This window comes from Atractosteus spatula, chromosome 19, assembly GCF_055471065.1.
Source record: "Atractosteus spatula isolate fAtrSpa1 chromosome 19, fAtrSpa1.hap1, whole genome shotgun sequence".
In the NCBI taxonomy this organism is placed as follows: Eukaryota; Metazoa; Chordata; class Actinopteri; order Semionotiformes; family Lepisosteidae; genus Atractosteus; species Atractosteus spatula.
In genome coordinates this window covers 4,386,243-4,402,904 of record NC_142724.1, presented here as the reverse complement: position 1 = coordinate 4,402,904, position 16,662 = coordinate 4,386,243, and the positions used below count along the sequence as shown (strand labels likewise).

The 16,662-nt window shown below is 44.1% G+C and overlaps 1 protein-coding gene across 1 annotated transcript in view; it reads left to right on the top strand.

The window, feature by feature from the left end:
• lama5 (laminin, alpha 5) overlaps positions 1–16,662 on the top strand; it is an 84,557-nt gene that overhangs the window by 55,225 nt on the left and 12,670 nt on the right. The window contains exons 38-63 of the mRNA XM_088937197.1: positions 1,065–1,226; positions 1,662–1,775; positions 1,943–2,026; positions 2,279–2,509; positions 2,974–3,087; positions 4,044–4,171; positions 4,443–4,523; positions 4,645–4,859; positions 5,155–5,255; positions 5,514–5,697; positions 6,477–6,620; positions 7,233–7,384; positions 7,802–7,912; positions 8,378–8,489; positions 8,616–8,786; positions 9,046–9,242; positions 9,805–9,921; positions 10,547–10,701; positions 11,170–11,311; positions 11,533–11,635; positions 11,811–11,924; positions 12,912–13,097; positions 14,556–14,698; positions 15,043–15,219; positions 15,671–15,807; positions 16,062–16,215. Coding sequence (XP_088793323.1) covers positions 1,065–1,226; positions 1,662–1,775; positions 1,943–2,026; positions 2,279–2,509; positions 2,974–3,087; positions 4,044–4,171; positions 4,443–4,523; positions 4,645–4,859; positions 5,155–5,255; positions 5,514–5,697; positions 6,477–6,620; positions 7,233–7,384; positions 7,802–7,912; positions 8,378–8,489; positions 8,616–8,786; positions 9,046–9,242; positions 9,805–9,921; positions 10,547–10,701; positions 11,170–11,311; positions 11,533–11,635; positions 11,811–11,924; positions 12,912–13,097; positions 14,556–14,698; positions 15,043–15,219; positions 15,671–15,807; positions 16,062–16,215 — 3,729 coding nt within the window. The remainder of the gene's footprint in view (positions 1–1,064; positions 1,227–1,661; positions 1,776–1,942; positions 2,027–2,278; positions 2,510–2,973; positions 3,088–4,043; positions 4,172–4,442; positions 4,524–4,644; positions 4,860–5,154; positions 5,256–5,513; positions 5,698–6,476; positions 6,621–7,232; positions 7,385–7,801; positions 7,913–8,377; positions 8,490–8,615; positions 8,787–9,045; positions 9,243–9,804; positions 9,922–10,546; positions 10,702–11,169; positions 11,312–11,532; positions 11,636–11,810; positions 11,925–12,911; positions 13,098–14,555; positions 14,699–15,042; positions 15,220–15,670; positions 15,808–16,061; positions 16,216–16,662) is intronic.

Here is a 16,662-nt window from a genome sequence, read left to right as displayed (position 1 = left end):
GGAATAAGACTCGGATCGCCAAAGCTTTTAGTTTTTAAAAAAAAAATCTAGGACTAGGAAAACAGCTCTGGCATGTGCTTGAAAGCATGTCCTTCCATCATGAAACGAAGAGCCCAGTGCATTATGGCAGCGTGTGTGTTTTGTCAGCTGGGTCTTGGAATTGCCCCCATCAAATTAAGCTTTGTTAATAGTAAAGGCAGGCTGTCAATTTTTGTTCTGTACTAAAAATGGGAAATTTAGGGAAACTGACATGAAATCTAGGTTTGTGAAAGTCCTTTATTAAATGGCTGTTTCTATACCATTAAATTACTTGAGAGTTTAACTTTCACATAATGTGGGACTATTTAGTCATAGTTAGATCCCCAAAGCTATATATACAGCTAGATGACTTGGTTAGCCAAGATCAGGTTATGATCAGGTTAGCCTGCAGTACCTTGCTCAAGCATAAGGAAATTAATGTACACCTGCCTTCCAGAAATGATCCACTTAAATTTTTCTATGTTCTGTACTGGAGCAATATAACTATATATGTATGACACAGCATGTGGTAGTTCTGCTGGAGATGATCCTCAGGATGTGCAATGTTTAATTTGAAGATGCAGTGCTGTTTCTCTGTGGTGTGCAATGACTTCACTGAGTGCAGTAAGCAATCAAATTAAGCATCATCAGTAACTGGTGTAGCAATGAAGAATATTGTTACTAAATATTAATTAAAATGAATTATGGCAAGGCAGCTATCCAATAATATTGCTTGTTGATGGCCCCCTGGAAATCTTGGAATAAGACCTGAAAATGTTTACACTAGCAAATATACCATCGTTACAGGAATATGGCCTTATCTATTGAGGAACAGGCATTTAGTGTTGTTCTGAAGAAAGTCTGCATTTCAAAGCTATTGTGGGAGATAATTTCTGTCCTGTCTATTATGCGAGATGAGTATTAACCTGCATTGAGAATGCTTTAAATATACAGTAACAGAATAAGCAATAGAAAGTAATTTGAGTTTGTTGAGTTGCTTAGGTACTGTACTTAGTTTCTGTGCTCTAATCCTGTTTCCTCTGCAGCTGATGGATATGAATGGCTGGATTCTTCTGAGTGGAGAACGCCAGGAGATTCCCATCTCCACACATCTGGAGCGCAGCCTGGTAGAGGCGGACCTGCAGGACGTGCCTGATGTCTATCAGGACCTTCATTGGCATGCTCCACACAGCTACCTGGGAGATAAGGTAGGCAGGACGGATTGGAGTGTGGGAGCGATGCTTATCTCACTCCTCACCGAGACTGGAGCAGAGAGATTAGTAGGGACATCAAATACAGCAGAGTGGGGATGATTTTCGGTTCTGTCTGAAATGCTAAGGAATGTTTTCATATCTGCCAGACCTGCTTCGTATTTGAATACCGTTTGTATTGTTTTACAAAAAACATGTCCACTTGTTGAGAAAAAAAAATCAACAGAGTTCCTTTTAAGCGAGTTGTGCTTTTCCAGTTCACTTTCTTTAGCTTTATCCTTAGCTGTGTTATCCTTTAACAGGAGATCATTTGTTTGCCAATAAAAAAGGGTGACAAACTAGAGGAGGCCCTTCAGATCATCTAGCTTCCTTGGTTGCCAGTAGCTACCCTGCCCTGAGACTGACTGCTGATCGTGAATCTGTCTCCTGCAGGTTTCCTCCTACGGAGGGTTTTTGCATTACAGGCTGCTCTCCCAGACACAGCCCACCAGGGGGGACGGGCTATCTCTTCCCGCTGAAGCTGCGCGGCCTGATGTCATCCTGAAGGTACCCATACCTCTGCTAAAACTTCCCAGTGTTCACCCACTATAAGGGTACAAAGTACCATTAACTGCAGCCTGTTCATACCAGCTGACAGCATCGATAAAATCTCAATAGCACGCTCACACAGTGGCGCGTGGTATTCACAAGGATGTGCATGATTTGCCCTCTAGGGGAACCAGATGACATTGGTGTACCTGGAGAAAGAGTATGCTGCTCCTGGGATGCCTCACGAAGGGCGTGTCCACCTGGTTGAGGTAAGACAGAGCGTAGAGCGAACAGCCCTCCTGCGTGCGTCGGCAAGCCTGCTGAGAACCCTCGGCTTCATGAACATCTCTGGCTGGTGTGTCAGGATGGATTCAGAAGACGTTCACTGGGCTGTTTGCCAATGCCTTTGAGGATGCTGTGTTGCAGGATCGGTGCAGAGTCGGCTTCCCAAGCGTGGGCGGAGGGGAGGGGGGGCTGAAGACTCGGCGTGGCCTGAACCTGACAGTGTTTGCTCTCCGTAGGGGAGCTTCCGCCACGCTCGGACGGGCAACGCGGTCTCGCGGGAGGAGCTGATGATGGTGCTGGTGGGGCTGGAGGGGCTGCAGATCCGGGCGCTGCACTCCCAGTCCTCCCTGGTGGTGTCTCTGCAGCGGGTCGTGCTGGAGCAGGCCTCGCACTCGCCCACAGGAACCCCGGCCAGCAATGTGGAGATCTGCTTGTGCCCGGCCAGCTATCACGGAGACTCCTGTCAGGTACCTGCCTGTGTGCAGCCAGCGCAGTCAGAGAAGTCAGTGCAGGGCTGCTGGTACTCTGGCTCTGCTGACATGCATTTGACCTGCAATAACTTCCACAGTTATCTAGATGTAGACTGTAGGTGATACTGTATGTCCACCAGGATGTATCTAGAAAATGAGTTAAGCAGTAAAATCTATTGAGTGCATTGACTTGTTAATTCCTTGTCTCTTACTCAGATCAATTTGATTATATTTCTGGTATTCTGTAGTATTTTCTGAAAAGTGAACTCGGGGTTTCTTGAATGATTTTTTGCTCTTTTAAGTACCTATGACTAAAGACATCTTAAAATTGCCACATGCTTCTAAAGGTTTCTGAACTATTTAACATGTTAAACTGATGAGTGAACCTTTGAGCATAAAACCCACAGTTCATTGAATTCACGATCCAGTGCTGCGAGTTGAACACTGCTTGTCCCCTACAGGAGTGTGCTCCAGGTTATTATCGGGACACCAAAGGGCTTTTCCTTGGGAAGTGTGTTCCCTGCAACTGTAATGGCCACTCGGACCAGTGCCTGCATGGCTCAGGAACCTGTGTAGTAAGTTTCATTGCAATGGATTATCTGCTGGATATTGTTTGTGTAGCACAACAGGGAATATTTTAATTGTGTGAGAACCTGTCTAGTCTGGGAACTGGCCACGAAATGAGCCATAAAGAAACATTAGGCAATTGCATTTTTGTATAAAAAGAGTAGTGCAAAAAGTCGTTCACATGATTCTGCGATCTCCGACATCTGGTTGCAGGAACATTTCTATCACGAATCCAGGGCCCTGGCTGGAAGAGTAGGGGTTTAACCCCTGTGTCCTGGCTAAATGCCGCTCTGGGCTGGACAATCTGGCCAACGTTCTTTGGTGAAGCAATTTACCATTTCTCCCCTGATCTGTTGTGTAGTGAGGCTGCTGATGCAGAATGGTGCTGCATTTCAGTGGAGGGATGAAGCGAATCCCCTCATGTATGTGAAAAACTTTGGAATAAAACCACTATATATACGCAAATAATAATTATTATATCTTATCACGTTCTTGTGACGCAGATAAGATACTGTTAATGTACAAGGAAAGAGAATGGAATTGATGGTTTTGTAGATTCTTCAGATTTCAGAATGTGCCACCTGTTGTTAACTTTTCTCTTGTGCAGCGCCTTGAACACCTCTCTTTAATATACCTCCTCTCGGTTTTCGGTTCTTACTAGCGTCCCTATACAGTGTGTCCGCAGCCTCACAGCCACAGTGTACTTCTCACGCGTGCGACAACGGCTTTCCCTGCTGTGCATCTGCTTCCATTTCCTCAGCCCTGGAACGCTGGGTTGTCTGTGACTCTAGATCAGACATGGTGCTGTTTTTTATTTAGAGAGAGATACTTAGTGCAAGCTAACAGGCAAAATTAGCAACAGTTGTAATAACAAGGTTATTCTTGTTGTAATAAGCAGAATAACCTAGTGCTCTTTCCAGTGCACTACAACGCTGTGAACGGGACCTTTCTTTCACATTGTCAGAACTGCCAGCACAACACCGAGGGAGACCACTGTGAGAAGTGTAAGACTGGTTTCCTTGGCAACTCCACCGATGGACAGTCCCAAATCTGTACCGGCTGCCCCTGCCCGCTGCAGGTGACCTCCAACAAGTGAGTTCCACGGGCTTTTTTTTCCCTTAACAGTTGCATTGCATTGAGACCCAAAGTTTTTTTTTCCATTTGGCAAGGCTATTGATTTGTGTCTGGGAGGTACACTTCACTTACTAGTCCAGAGTTTTCTCTTCATTTTCTGACGTGGTTGAAATTTAAGCGTTAACTTAAAGAAGACCACTTTTTTTCACCAGAGCTTATAGGAATGATTCAATGTGCTGGGTCAAGCTGACTGAATACTAAAAAACCTTTTTTCTTCCTTTTGCATCAGTTTTGCAATTGGGTGCGTCGAGAGAACGAGCAGGATGCAGTGTCTGTGCATGCCAGGGTATGCTGGGTCAAAGTGCGAAAGGTGAGTGAGTTACTTTTTCCATTCCTGTCTGTAGCTGTTGCTAAAAGTAAAAGTGCAGCAAATTGCACAGCCCACAGTGGTTTCGCTTCAGGAATAAACTCGTGTGCCTGTACTTCCTTAGGTGTGCTCCTGGTTTCTATGGCAACCCCATGGTGATTGGCAGCTCGTGCCGTCCTTGCCAGTGCAACGACAACACCGATCCCAACATGCTTTTCAGCGACTGTGACTCGCTCACAGGGGTCTGCCATGGCTGCATGCACAACACCGCTGGCCCTCACTGCGAGATCTGTGCGCCGGGATACTTTGGAGATGCTGTGGTGGCCAAGAACTGCACCAGTATGTCTGACTTTGTTCTTCTCCCAGTATTTTCCTGATCTGTGTGTTTTAAAGCTTTGTGTTTTCAACAGTGAACTTCCCAGGATCAATCCCCGGTGCCATTTTGTTAAGGTCAGCTTGCCCAGGTCTCCTCTGTGTATGAACTGTCGTCAGATAGGACCTCATATTCACTATCCACAGTTTTCCCACAGGGAAAATAAGGTTCTAAAACTTTGACTTATAAATTGTGCTTGACTGTACTGTAGCTGTGACCTTAAGCTGTGGAATTTGAAATTTTTCTGGATTGTTTTCTCAGAGTGTGACTGTTCGCCCTGTGGCACATCGTCCTGCGACTCTCACACCGGACAATGCCACTGCAAGCCTGGCGTGACCGGTCCCCGATGTGACCGCTGTGAGGTAGTGTCACCCTCAATTACGTATTATCAATAAATGAATAATATTTATCCGGCCCGTGTTCAATATTCAGTGATAACCCAATATTATTCTGTGGTAACTGACATTACTGTCAGTTGAAACAAAGGTTCTAAAAATGTTGCTTCTGTCACCCCCTCTTTAGTCGTTTGTTCTGGACACTTGACATATCCTGATGGCTGCTTAGGTTTCTTCACAACAGTCTGTGTTTTTCCTTCACAATGGGCGTGTCTTCCCCTCCAGGAGAGTTTCTATGGCTACGAGTCCTGCGCAGGGTGCCGGCGGTGTGACTGCGGTGCAGCCGCCGCCCTCACCCAGGGCTGTAACCCTCAGAGCGGAGAGTGCTCCTGCCACCCAGGGGTGAACGGGCCTCAGTGTCTGCAGTGCGCCCCTGGCTTCTGGGACTACAAGCCCAGCGGCTGCAAGAGTAAGTGTTCTGTTCCACAGAGGCCTTGAGTCAGGCATGAAGCTCCCAACGAACGGCACGTTCTAAGTAAATGAAATCACTTTGAAGAATTGTTGAATGTTTTCCCCAGAAGTAGAATAATAAGTGTTTGATGGGTTCATTTCATCTGCAAGAAAATGGATATGAACATGGATATTCTTGCTAGCAATAAAAATTTCCGTCAATTAGTGTAGCACCTTTTTATCATGAAGGGTTTCTGCATGCTTCATATCTAGGACAGGGTGTTTTATTCACTTACTGAAGTGCAGCCCCACTTAGGTGATGCATGACAGCCATTCTATGCCAAAATCCAAAGGGAAATTTAGCCGGGACGCTGTGGTTAACAACACCCCAGCTCTTCCTATGAGATCTTTCTTGACGATATGGTCAGGGCTTCAGTAACATCTCCTGCAAAGGAGTGTGTTTCCCACTGTAGTGTCCCCTACCACCATACAGGGCATTGGCTTGGAATCTCTGGTACAGAGATGGCTGGTCTGCCACACCACTTACAGTACAGCAGCAGCCTGAGAAGGTCTCCCATCCCAGTACTGACTGGGCCCAGCTTGACTTAGCTTCTCACATCTGCAAATGTGATTACATATTCAGACTTAATTTTTTGGAGTTTTAGATTTGAATTGGAAGTAGATTCTAGTTTTAAAAATGAGCTGAATGATGCAACGCTTAATGCGCTTCGACCTGAAATGTCACGCCCTGCTGTGTGAGAGAACTAGCTGACAGTCTGTGTTCCCCTTCCGTTCCAGAATGCCACTGTAAAGGTGGGTCATGTGATCCCCGCACGGGAGAATGCAGGTGTAGCAATGGGCTGACAGGAAAGCAGTGCGACACCTGCACTGAGAGTTACCACATCCCTGTGGTCAATGGAGCTGACTCCCTGCAGTGTCAGCGTGAGTAGGCAGCCAACAAACTGTGGTGCTCGCTTGTTAGGAAACGCGGCTTTATAGTCTTTATAGTCTAATGAGGAAAGAATCACAGGGAGAGGTGATTCTTACTGTCCCTGTCTTCTCCATCGTAATGGAGCTACATTTTTTAAATTTACAAGTCTGTGAAATTCTCTTCTTGTGTTCTTAACAGACGTATGATAATCTATAATCGCACATCAATAGAATGGTTTACAGAACTGCAATATTTCAGTACATGCACTGGTAAATCTAATTCATTTCTAAAACATTCTAACCTGCAATGCTGGGAAAGGATATGAACAGTGTATGAGCACTAAAAAATGCTGGATTGATTACTAGTTTATTAAATGCATTGTACTATATATAATCTTTTTAAGATACGCTTTTTTTGTCAGTGCTGTCTCTTCTCCGTTTGAGTGCTTAGTCAACCCAGCAACTGACCATAATGATTTTCCAGTAAAAACGCTAATTTAATTACAATAAATAGATCATCACAATCCAGAATTTCCACAGCTCTAAAATGTTTTAAGAATGCCTAAATAGAGTGGCTCATGGACTTGTGTTTTTAACGCTATGTGTTGGGTGTTCGTTGGCCAGCCTGCGACAGCTGCGTGATCGTGCTGTTGGAAGACCTGGACAAAATGACTGGCCTGTTCCTGACCATCAGGGGTCAGCTGACCAACCTCAACGCCAGTTCTATTGCCTGGACTCGCCTGCAGGCGCTGAACGACTCCGTTAACAATGTGACTGTGAGTACAGACCCAGGGAGGAGGCGTGGCAGGCCACACCATAGCACTGGATCTTAATAGTTCTAAGATTTCAATTCCTTCGTCATAGGAGAAGCTAATTTCTTCAAACTTCAAGTCTACTTCAAACTTGTCAGTACAGTTTGTTCATTGAAATTTCTCATTGGGACAAAATAACCAGGCTAATCAGATATAGTTTTTATCTTTAGTTATTATTTACAAACATCCACTTTGTAGACATAGGCAATAGTTTTGAATTATGAACCACTTATTCACTTCTCATTTTAGTGTCTAATTAATAGGTGTTTTCAACTATGGTAAGATTTAAAAAATATAATTTCTTGTCCAGTAGATCCTAGGATAAGAATATCCTAAAAGGCAGTTCTTTTTATATATTTGTTTCCATGTCCTTCCAATCAGAATTACCTCTTTGACTATAACAACTCATTGGATAGCCACAAGATTAAGGCAGATGAGCTGGAGAATGAGGCCATGAATCTCTCTGCAGATCTGGATGTTCTGGGGGATAAGGTAAGGTTTGTCCATTCTCAGGTTGGCTGTCATTGATATTTTTGTTATTATACTACAGCTACATCTTCTTCTGATTCTAGAAATATGCACAAATGCTCTATATTAGTCTCTATTTGTGAAACCGACATGGTCGGTGTGGTGGTGTGTTGATTAGAGCTACTGCCTCACAGCTCCTGCCCAGGATCTTAGGTTACTTTCCAGTTTGGGACATGTATCTATGTTGAGTTTGCAGGTTCTCTCCACAGGTCTCACGTAGTTTTTCTCTGGGTGTTCCAGCTTTCTCCCATGTCTGGAAGACATACTATAAATGGCTACTATAAATGGTGGCATTTCCAGTACAAACAGTACTGTCTAGGGAACTACAGAACGGAGAATCAACTTAGATCAATGGTCCAAATAACCTTCTGGTCTCATTTGAAGTTCTGAAGTGAATCTTCTTGTGATGTCTTTGTTTCTGTATCGCAGGCGAAAGAGACAAGCAGGAAAGCTGAGACAATGGAAGAGGATGTGGCACTAACACGCCAGAGAGCTGAGGAACTCCTGAATCACACCCGGGGCACCCTGAGAAACATTGAAGGTGTGCTCAGCTGAAAAATAAGCTCCTTACAATAATGTATTGATGCACAAGAAAGAACTACCACATTGATTGCTTTTGTAAATATAAACTCCTGGCTTATTCTCTCACTTTCGCCTGGCTGTGCAGATCTTATTAGGCAGGCAAACAGAACTACGGTGAATGACAGCAGCAGTGAATCGGCAGAGGGGCTCAGCAGGAAGCTGGCAGAGGTGGAGGAGATGCTGAGGGAGATGAGGGACAGAGTTTTCTCCATTCAGACGGAAAAGGCAGGGAAAGAACTAAAAGAAGCCAAGAACTGTGAGTCGCCCTTGCTTCTTTGATCCACATAGCATTCGGTTCACGAAGGATTTAATCTTTTTTATTTCGGATTTCAAGAAAGGAATGTTCTTGAGCTGAGAGGACCATGCCTGACCAACCCTAACCCTGCCCGTGTGTCCGTGCTTATCTCGAAATCATGTTATAGGGCAGGAAAGCTGGGTAAATGGGCATTAAAGGACTGGTTCTCTGTCTTCTCTCCAATTTTGATTTTTCCTTCTCCGGCTGCTGTTCTTTTCAGTAATGGAGCGCATGCAGAATGAGCTGGTGAGCCGCCTGAATGACAACGAGGCGCTGGTGAAAAGCATCAGGGACAAGCTGGGCAAGTTCAGTGCCAAGCTCATGGACCTCCGTGACGCGCTGAATGAGGCTGTCAACAAGACTGCCCAGGCAGAGGAGCTCAACAACCTCAACAGGAACAGGCTGGAGGACAACAGGGTGAGCTGAGGAGAGCAGAAGAGAAAGAATTCTGGGCCCTTTATTTGCTGCACGCTCAGCTTTTCTATCTGCTTCATAAAGGTTATATGAAAAGATGTGGCTTTGCTTCACTTAAGCAATTAATCTACTGGTTGATTTATCAGAGCATAGATGACTGATGTGGCACTTTACTCGTAGGCCAAGATTATCATTTTGCCAAAGCCTAAAATTCACTAGTCCTCCTGCTGCTGGAACCCACCATAAATCATCCTCACTTCCACAGTGAAATTAAAAATATATGATTTCAATAAAAGGTCAGGCACCAACGCAAAAGAAAAAACAACTTCAAGAAGAGTCAGTGACAAGTGTTATGAAGGTCCTTACATTTATATCTTTATATATATATACATTTATATCTGCCATTTTCACAGTGTACTTGGCTCACTGTGTTGCAGTGTAGACGTCTTTGTTAGTAGCTGATGTTGTGCTGTCCATTGGTGGAGAAAACCTGTACAACAATTAATTCCTCATGTTCCTTGCCTTTTTGAAAATTTTCTATGCTTTCTTGATCTCAACATTCTAGGAAAAGATTGAGGAACTTGAAGGCAGGAAAACGGAAGTTCAGCAGCTCCTTCAAATGGCTGAAGAGGCTGTGGCTCAAGTCAACGATCTCCTGTCCATGCTTCAGGAGAACAAAGAGGTTAGTCTAGCAGTACAAGACATTTGGAAACTTAAGCCTCTCTTTTTCTGTTTTACCTCTAGCGCCTTGCCCCTTATGCCACCAAGTTTAAATTAATTTATTGTTAATGTTTGCATCATGCTCCATAGAATCAATTTTCATATCAGAATTATTTATTTAGAAAAAAGTTGCTTTGGACATGTGTTTGCTTTTTTCCTGAAACCACAACCTCCGTGATTCAAAGAACTAGATGCAGAAGATGAGATATTTCATTAAAGTATAATGAATAAGTCTGCATGGGGGCACATAGTAGCTCACGGCTGAGATATGGGGAATCTCAGAGCTGTGCAATGCCTACAAATCTCCATTGGTCTATAAGCCTCAGTGTGACTCAGCTGATAGTAGAAAGAAAGCAACTGCCATGCCTGGTAATTTGGGCAATCTGGTGATATTTTCATATAGAATGACTATATGTATTTCTAGCTTAATTTGCATTAGTAAGGTTTGGTACAGATTCTTTCCTTTAGATCTGTTGTGCTCATGCCTTGACAGTACTTCCTGCAAAACCTATTTTGAAGTCAGTTGCTGAGCTAATTGCCCAGGGCTCGTGTGACTCTTTACATCCCTGCTTTGTAATCCTTGGAAGGAATATGAGAGACTGGCAGCCCAGCTGGATGGAGCCAGGATACCCTTGATGGAGAAGGTGCAGAAATTTGGTCCGTCCATCAACAAGATCGAACTGGTGGAGGAAGCCGAGAGACACGCCATGCTGCTGGATGAGCTGGCCAGGAACCTCTCTAGGTATGGTCCTTCTAAAGCTTTACCACGTCCAAGTCATAGGTTTTCCAGCAAATGGTATGTTTCACATTACAAATGAGACAGACGTATAAAGAAACCCACTTACGGAAACACCAAAAAAGAAAATGTGGAGAAAAAAAATAGATGAGGACTCCAACATTAATTGATCACTTAGCTGAGGCCAGTGAATGAACTGTTGCTCAACACCTGCAGCAACCAGATAAACTCTGTGTTACATCTCATCTGAAGAACAGAGCACAAGGGGATGTAAGTAACATGCTCAGGACAACATGCAGTAACCTAGGTGCTGAGACAGGGCTTGAGCTATCAGTCTTGGTAACAAGCCCTACACCTTACTTTTGAATCCCCAGACTCCTTTTTTAAGTATCACTATGGGAGGTACTACAATTGGGGAAATCCAGTTCTTAAAACGAATACAGTTTATCATTTTAGCCCTGCCCTTTTTTTCAGGGTTATCATGGACACAAACCAAGATGGCTTCATCCAGAGGGCCATTAACGCATCCAACGCCTACTCCAGCATCATCGAGGCTGTCCGCAATGCAGAGAAGGCTGCCAATGAGGCCAACCAAGCCGCAACAGAAGCTCTGAAGGTTTGTTCACTTTGCACAGACAGTGAGGTCTGGTTCTGTCAATTTCTAATCTTTTATCTTCACAGTGGCTTTTGATTCTTGGTATATTATGCTAGAAACTCCCTACTGGTGTCAGCCAGGGAGAGTGCTGTACTCTTCTGTCTCTTTATTTTTTATTTGTGCATGCAACTCAGCGATGTTAACTTAAAATGGCTTTTTATCAGATAGTGGTTGTTTTGCAGAATGTGATGTCTGAAGATACTGGGTTGAAAGCAGAGAGGCTGAAAAACAAAAGCAATAGTCTGGAGGAGAAGGCGAAGACAGTGGAGAAAAAACTTTTAAATGGTAGTGGAAACAAAAATATCTTTTGCTGGCTTTTTCACACAACTGTATAGTTAAAATGTCATCGTCGAGCAATGCTATGGCCGGGTAACTCTGTTAGTACTCTTTTCATCTACATATTAAAACTGGATTGAATCTGGCACTAATTCAGATGTCCTCACTGCCGTTTCTGTCACAGACCTGAAACCGCAGCTCCAAGCAGCAAAGAAAAGACTACAAGATGTCCAACGCAAACAGAGGCAGCTGCTGAAAAACTTGGAAGCTGCTCAGAAGAGTCTTAACTTTAGCAGAGGTGGGTTATGTTGTAGTTCACCCCTGGCCACTGATCAGGAGCAGAATCCCCTGATGTTGACTTTGCTCTGTTTGATCTTCTATCTTCCTACCCTCCACTTTAAAAGCAGAAGGTGTTACAGTTAGTTTTATTCTATCAGTGTGTTTTCAGGTCTGTATTTACTGCCTTATTATTTCTTAGCTTCTGTATTGACTAGTTGCTAAAGACATGCTGTCATCACAATGCGGCTCTTGTTTAATGCACATTTTAGAAGTACGTGGTTTGAGTTGCGTGTTTGAATACAGCTTTTCGAGCTGCATTCAGAAATGAATGCACAGGTACCGTCAAACCTATGCACATATTATCGCAGAAGACCATGGGCAGAGACTGAGTCTGGAGTAGAGTAAGAAACCAGTGTATAGAAGCACTTGATTTTTGGAAAATCTAAAATATTTGAAAATACTTAAATAATCTTCCAAGCAGGACTAATTTCAGGACCTTTTACTTCTTTTTTTTCTATTGTTGGTCTACGTTAACATTCATTGAGCATATCAGGGATGGTGAAGGTTATGTATTATATGAGTGGCTAAGACTTTCCAATGCATCTTTTCAAGGTTTATGAATACAGCGTTTCACACGGCGCCCATTTGGCTTATGCGCTTCTAATTGCATTAGAAGCTTTTGTGAAAGAGGCCCCTAATGTCTTTTTGTACAACAAGCGAGCACAGCAAAGTATTAAGACTGCTGCATTTTCACCCCTCTGCCTCCATGACATTCTGCACAAAAGCTGCTGCAGATAAATGCATACACCAGTTGCATCTGTTGAGATTGTAAGCTTGAGGCAGTCGGTCTAAACACAAGGAGACTGAGCCGCTGGTTTCACTAAGAGGCCATGCTGAGTTTGCTCTCCTCTGAACCGTAAGTAAGATGCTGTCAGCATTAATGCAATCCTCCATTTTCCTGAAAATGTTTTGGTTTTATTTTGCTGCTCTTTGTGTCCCTATATAGAAGAGACAGCAGAGGATATCGCAAAGGCCAAGTTAGCCGCGGCAGAGGCCAATAATACTGCCACAAATGTGGAGAAAGCTCTTAGCCCCATGAAGCAGCAGCTCGAGCAGTGGAAGAAGCAGTATGGGAATGCCAGCGAGACGAGCATGGATTTCAACGCTGCCTTCCAGGAGGCCAACAAGTCCGGTAGAGCCCTGGCCTTCTGCTCCTCTCCCTCCTTCCCTGCTCTGGGAGGCCTGATGGCTTCCCAGTCAAGCATATAAGCTCCTAGCATCCTCTGTCAATTCAGGATGCAGGATCCTGGGGTGAAACCAGGAGATTATATCACACTCCTAGTAATACAAGAACAGGGGGTCACAATTGGAAACTAAAAGGGAAATCGTCTGGGCAGAAATAAGAAAGATTGCTTTACACAAGATAGGCCCAAAGCTCTTTTATTAACTGCCAAAATGAAATATAATATATTGATGTAGTTGATAATATATGATATACAGTAGTTTCACATGGCTACTAAACTATAGTGTGTAGTATTTTTGTATTTTTTTGTGAGTTTTGCTTGGTTTTACTGTTATTCCCTATGGTTTACACAATGCTTTACCATGCCTCTGTATATTTCGCTGCAAATTGTCAATGATTTTGTGATAGTTCAGGTGGGTAGCTGCGTCAGCATGCGTAGGCTGCAAAGGAACAAGTAATAGGTTTATTCCATGCTGAAAAGAGAAGAAAGAAAACACAACGTTTCGGCTGTGGAGCCTTCTTCAGGTGTGAGAAAGACAGGGCAGTAGGCAAAGGTAATGTAGCGGGAGAATAAAAGCTGGGAGAGAGGAGGAACGAGGGGCGGGAGCAGGGGACAGAAACAGAGGTCAATCAGGAGGTGTGAAGTCAGGATAAGTGAAGTGAGGTGTGAAATGAAACCTACAATGAATAGAGAGAATTTAGAAGAAAACTAGTCTGTCGTTGAGAGAAGGGGAAAGGTGTGATCCTAGCTGCAGGACAGGATAAGTTTAGTGTCGGTTGTCTTTCTGATGTAGGAGTTAGGAAAACCATCTTTGAGGACAGATGGAGAGATAAGTGTGATCATGGCCGTCAGAGGTGAAATGGGAAACAATGGGTTTGGAGAGATCTTTAATCTTCACAGCCCTAACATGTTCTCTGAAGCGGTCTCCGAGTCTCCTTCCTGTTTCTTCAATGTAGATGGCTGGGCATTTACTGCAAGAGATACAGTAAATAAGGTTGCTGGAGGTACAAGATGCCATCTGGGTGATCCGGAATTGTCCTGAGGGGCCTTGAATGAGTGTGGTGTTAGATGTGTATTTGCAAGTGATACAGCGAGCTCTGTTGCAAGGGAAAGTGCCTGGTGTGGATGGTTGCTGAGGGCGGTCGAGGGAGCTGTGAACAAGAAGGTTACGCAGATTAGGTGGTTGGCGATATGAGATGATGGGGCGGTGAGAAAAGAGGGGCCCAATGGAGGGATCATCCTGTAGGATGGAAATGATTTTGTGATGCGCATTGCTGTGTTTCTAACATAGACACCAAACTGAGATCAGTATGTTGTGGATGTTTCGGGAACCAGTGTGAGGGAGTGATTGGATAAAACTAGCCCTAACCCGGAGATTTTCACTTGTTCACATCGCCATGCCACAGTGGGAATGCTGGGAGACACCATCCCCTTGCTCATAAAGAAGCTGGACAGCTTGCAGAGCCGCTCGATCCAGATGCCCAACATTTCGGAAAACATCCAGCGAATCCGGCAACTCATCTCCCAAGCCCGGAACGCTGCAAGTAAGGTAAGAACTGCATGAAGAAAGTGCCAGGCTGGGCGGGGATGTCCTCAGCTTGTGATGTCAGCGAGAGCCTCTTCCAATCAATGATAGCTCGCCTGAACAGCACTGTGGAGCTTGCAGCAGCATGTCCAGAGAGGAGCAGCACGATGGTGGGCATATCAGAGCAAGAGTGTACTCCTTCCCCCTAGTGTGGTTCAGTGGTTATTGAAGTGAGCAAAGTGTAAAAATGCACAATATTATAGAAGCAGAAATAGAGCACCTTTCAACTAAACTCTTGAAGACTGAAAAGATGAGTGTTTTCTTTACCCATACCATGATGCTTTCTTGTTTTTTTTTAATTTGCAAAGGTGAACGTGCCCATGAAGTTTAATGGCACTGCAGGTGTACAGGTCAGAAATCCCAGCAACCTTGCAGATCTCACAGCCTACACATCCCTCAAGTTCTACATCACTCTGCCAGAGGCCCCCTCCAAGCGCCAGACGGAGCCCACCAAGCAGTTTGTTTTCTACCTCGGCAATAAAAACGTACGTTTCTGGATGCTGCTGCACTTCTTTTGGCATAGCTTAGAGCATGGGAGACTTAGAGAGTGCTTACTTCTAGACAGTTTTGCTGAGCCCAGGTCTGTTTCTGTTTTTGATTACTTCGAAGTGTCGCTGATTGGTCTTGCATCATGGAAAACTGGCAGAAGTTCAGCAAATAGCTTGAAAACTCTCGTGGCCATTTGTCTCCTCAGGTCGGTTCAAGCATGAGAGAAAACAAAAATGGAAACTTAATGGAGGCGACATCACCAGTCCTGTTTCAGGATTGTTTTGGTGTTGGGTTTCATTTAAACTCCTTCTACCGAGTAGGATCTTCAGTAATGATTGCCTGACAATGCCTCTTGTTGGGGTATCCCTAAAGTGGGTGGTTTCAGTCATAGAGTTCAGTCTTATGCTGTCTGTGCTCTTGTGTTATTTTTGACTTTTGACACTTTAGGCAACAAAGGAATTCCTTGGCATGGCACTGGAGGGAAAGCAGCTGAAGTGGCTGTACAATGTTGGTGGCGAGACGGCTGTGGTAGAACTAAACCAAGATATCAGCTCTGGCACGTTTGACGCTGTCAAACTGGAAAGGTGATACAAGGGGAAGGGGGGTGAATGATTAGATCAGACTATTTAGAAACTGCTGGCTAAAAAACACACTTCTCTTGTTTCGGATTATGTCAAGAACACCTCTGCATGTCAGCTGAAAATGTAAGTTTATAGATACGGTACACGAAAGAGTTGGTGGCAGGCCAGACCCTGTGTGGTACTCAGTTTTCCTTTTAAAATGATTTCATACCTTACACAATCAAGCTGTTCTGATTGGATGTTTTTTGCTTTCCCAGGATCTTGCAGTTTGGCCAGATAGAGCTCTCTGTGAAGGGAACAGTTACACAGGTGACTAAGCAGAATGACAGGGCAAGTGGCGACAGTGGGCTGCTACACCTGCCCCCTGATGAGACTGTGTTTTATGTGGGCGGCTACCCTCCGAGCTTCACGGTAAGAGATGCATCTCCACTGGGGAGTGTTTACCAACTGTTGAACACGCGTCCAAAACTCAGCTCATTTATCACAAGATTTGTATGTGCCCTAAAATTTATATAGAGCTTTTCACATCAGTTCTTTTTCTTGAATTAATCAATCAAGTACTTGAACATGATTAATAAGACTGAATGTGTACTGCTGTAGATGTCTGCTGACCACACAATGAAAGGTGTTTTTCTATACTGTAACAAAAGTATTTTTAGCATGAGAACGTAGTGTAAGACAAGTTATATCAAGTGCATTTTTCTAGTTAGTAGTTAATTGATTGAAAAATCGCTTGCGAGTCATTTCTTGAACAAAGTGTTTTGGCTTCAACAACACAAGTAGGCAGCTTGTTCCATACTCCCACAACCCTTTGTGAAAAAGGGCCTCCTGTTCTCGGATTTAAGTGTAGTTTCCACT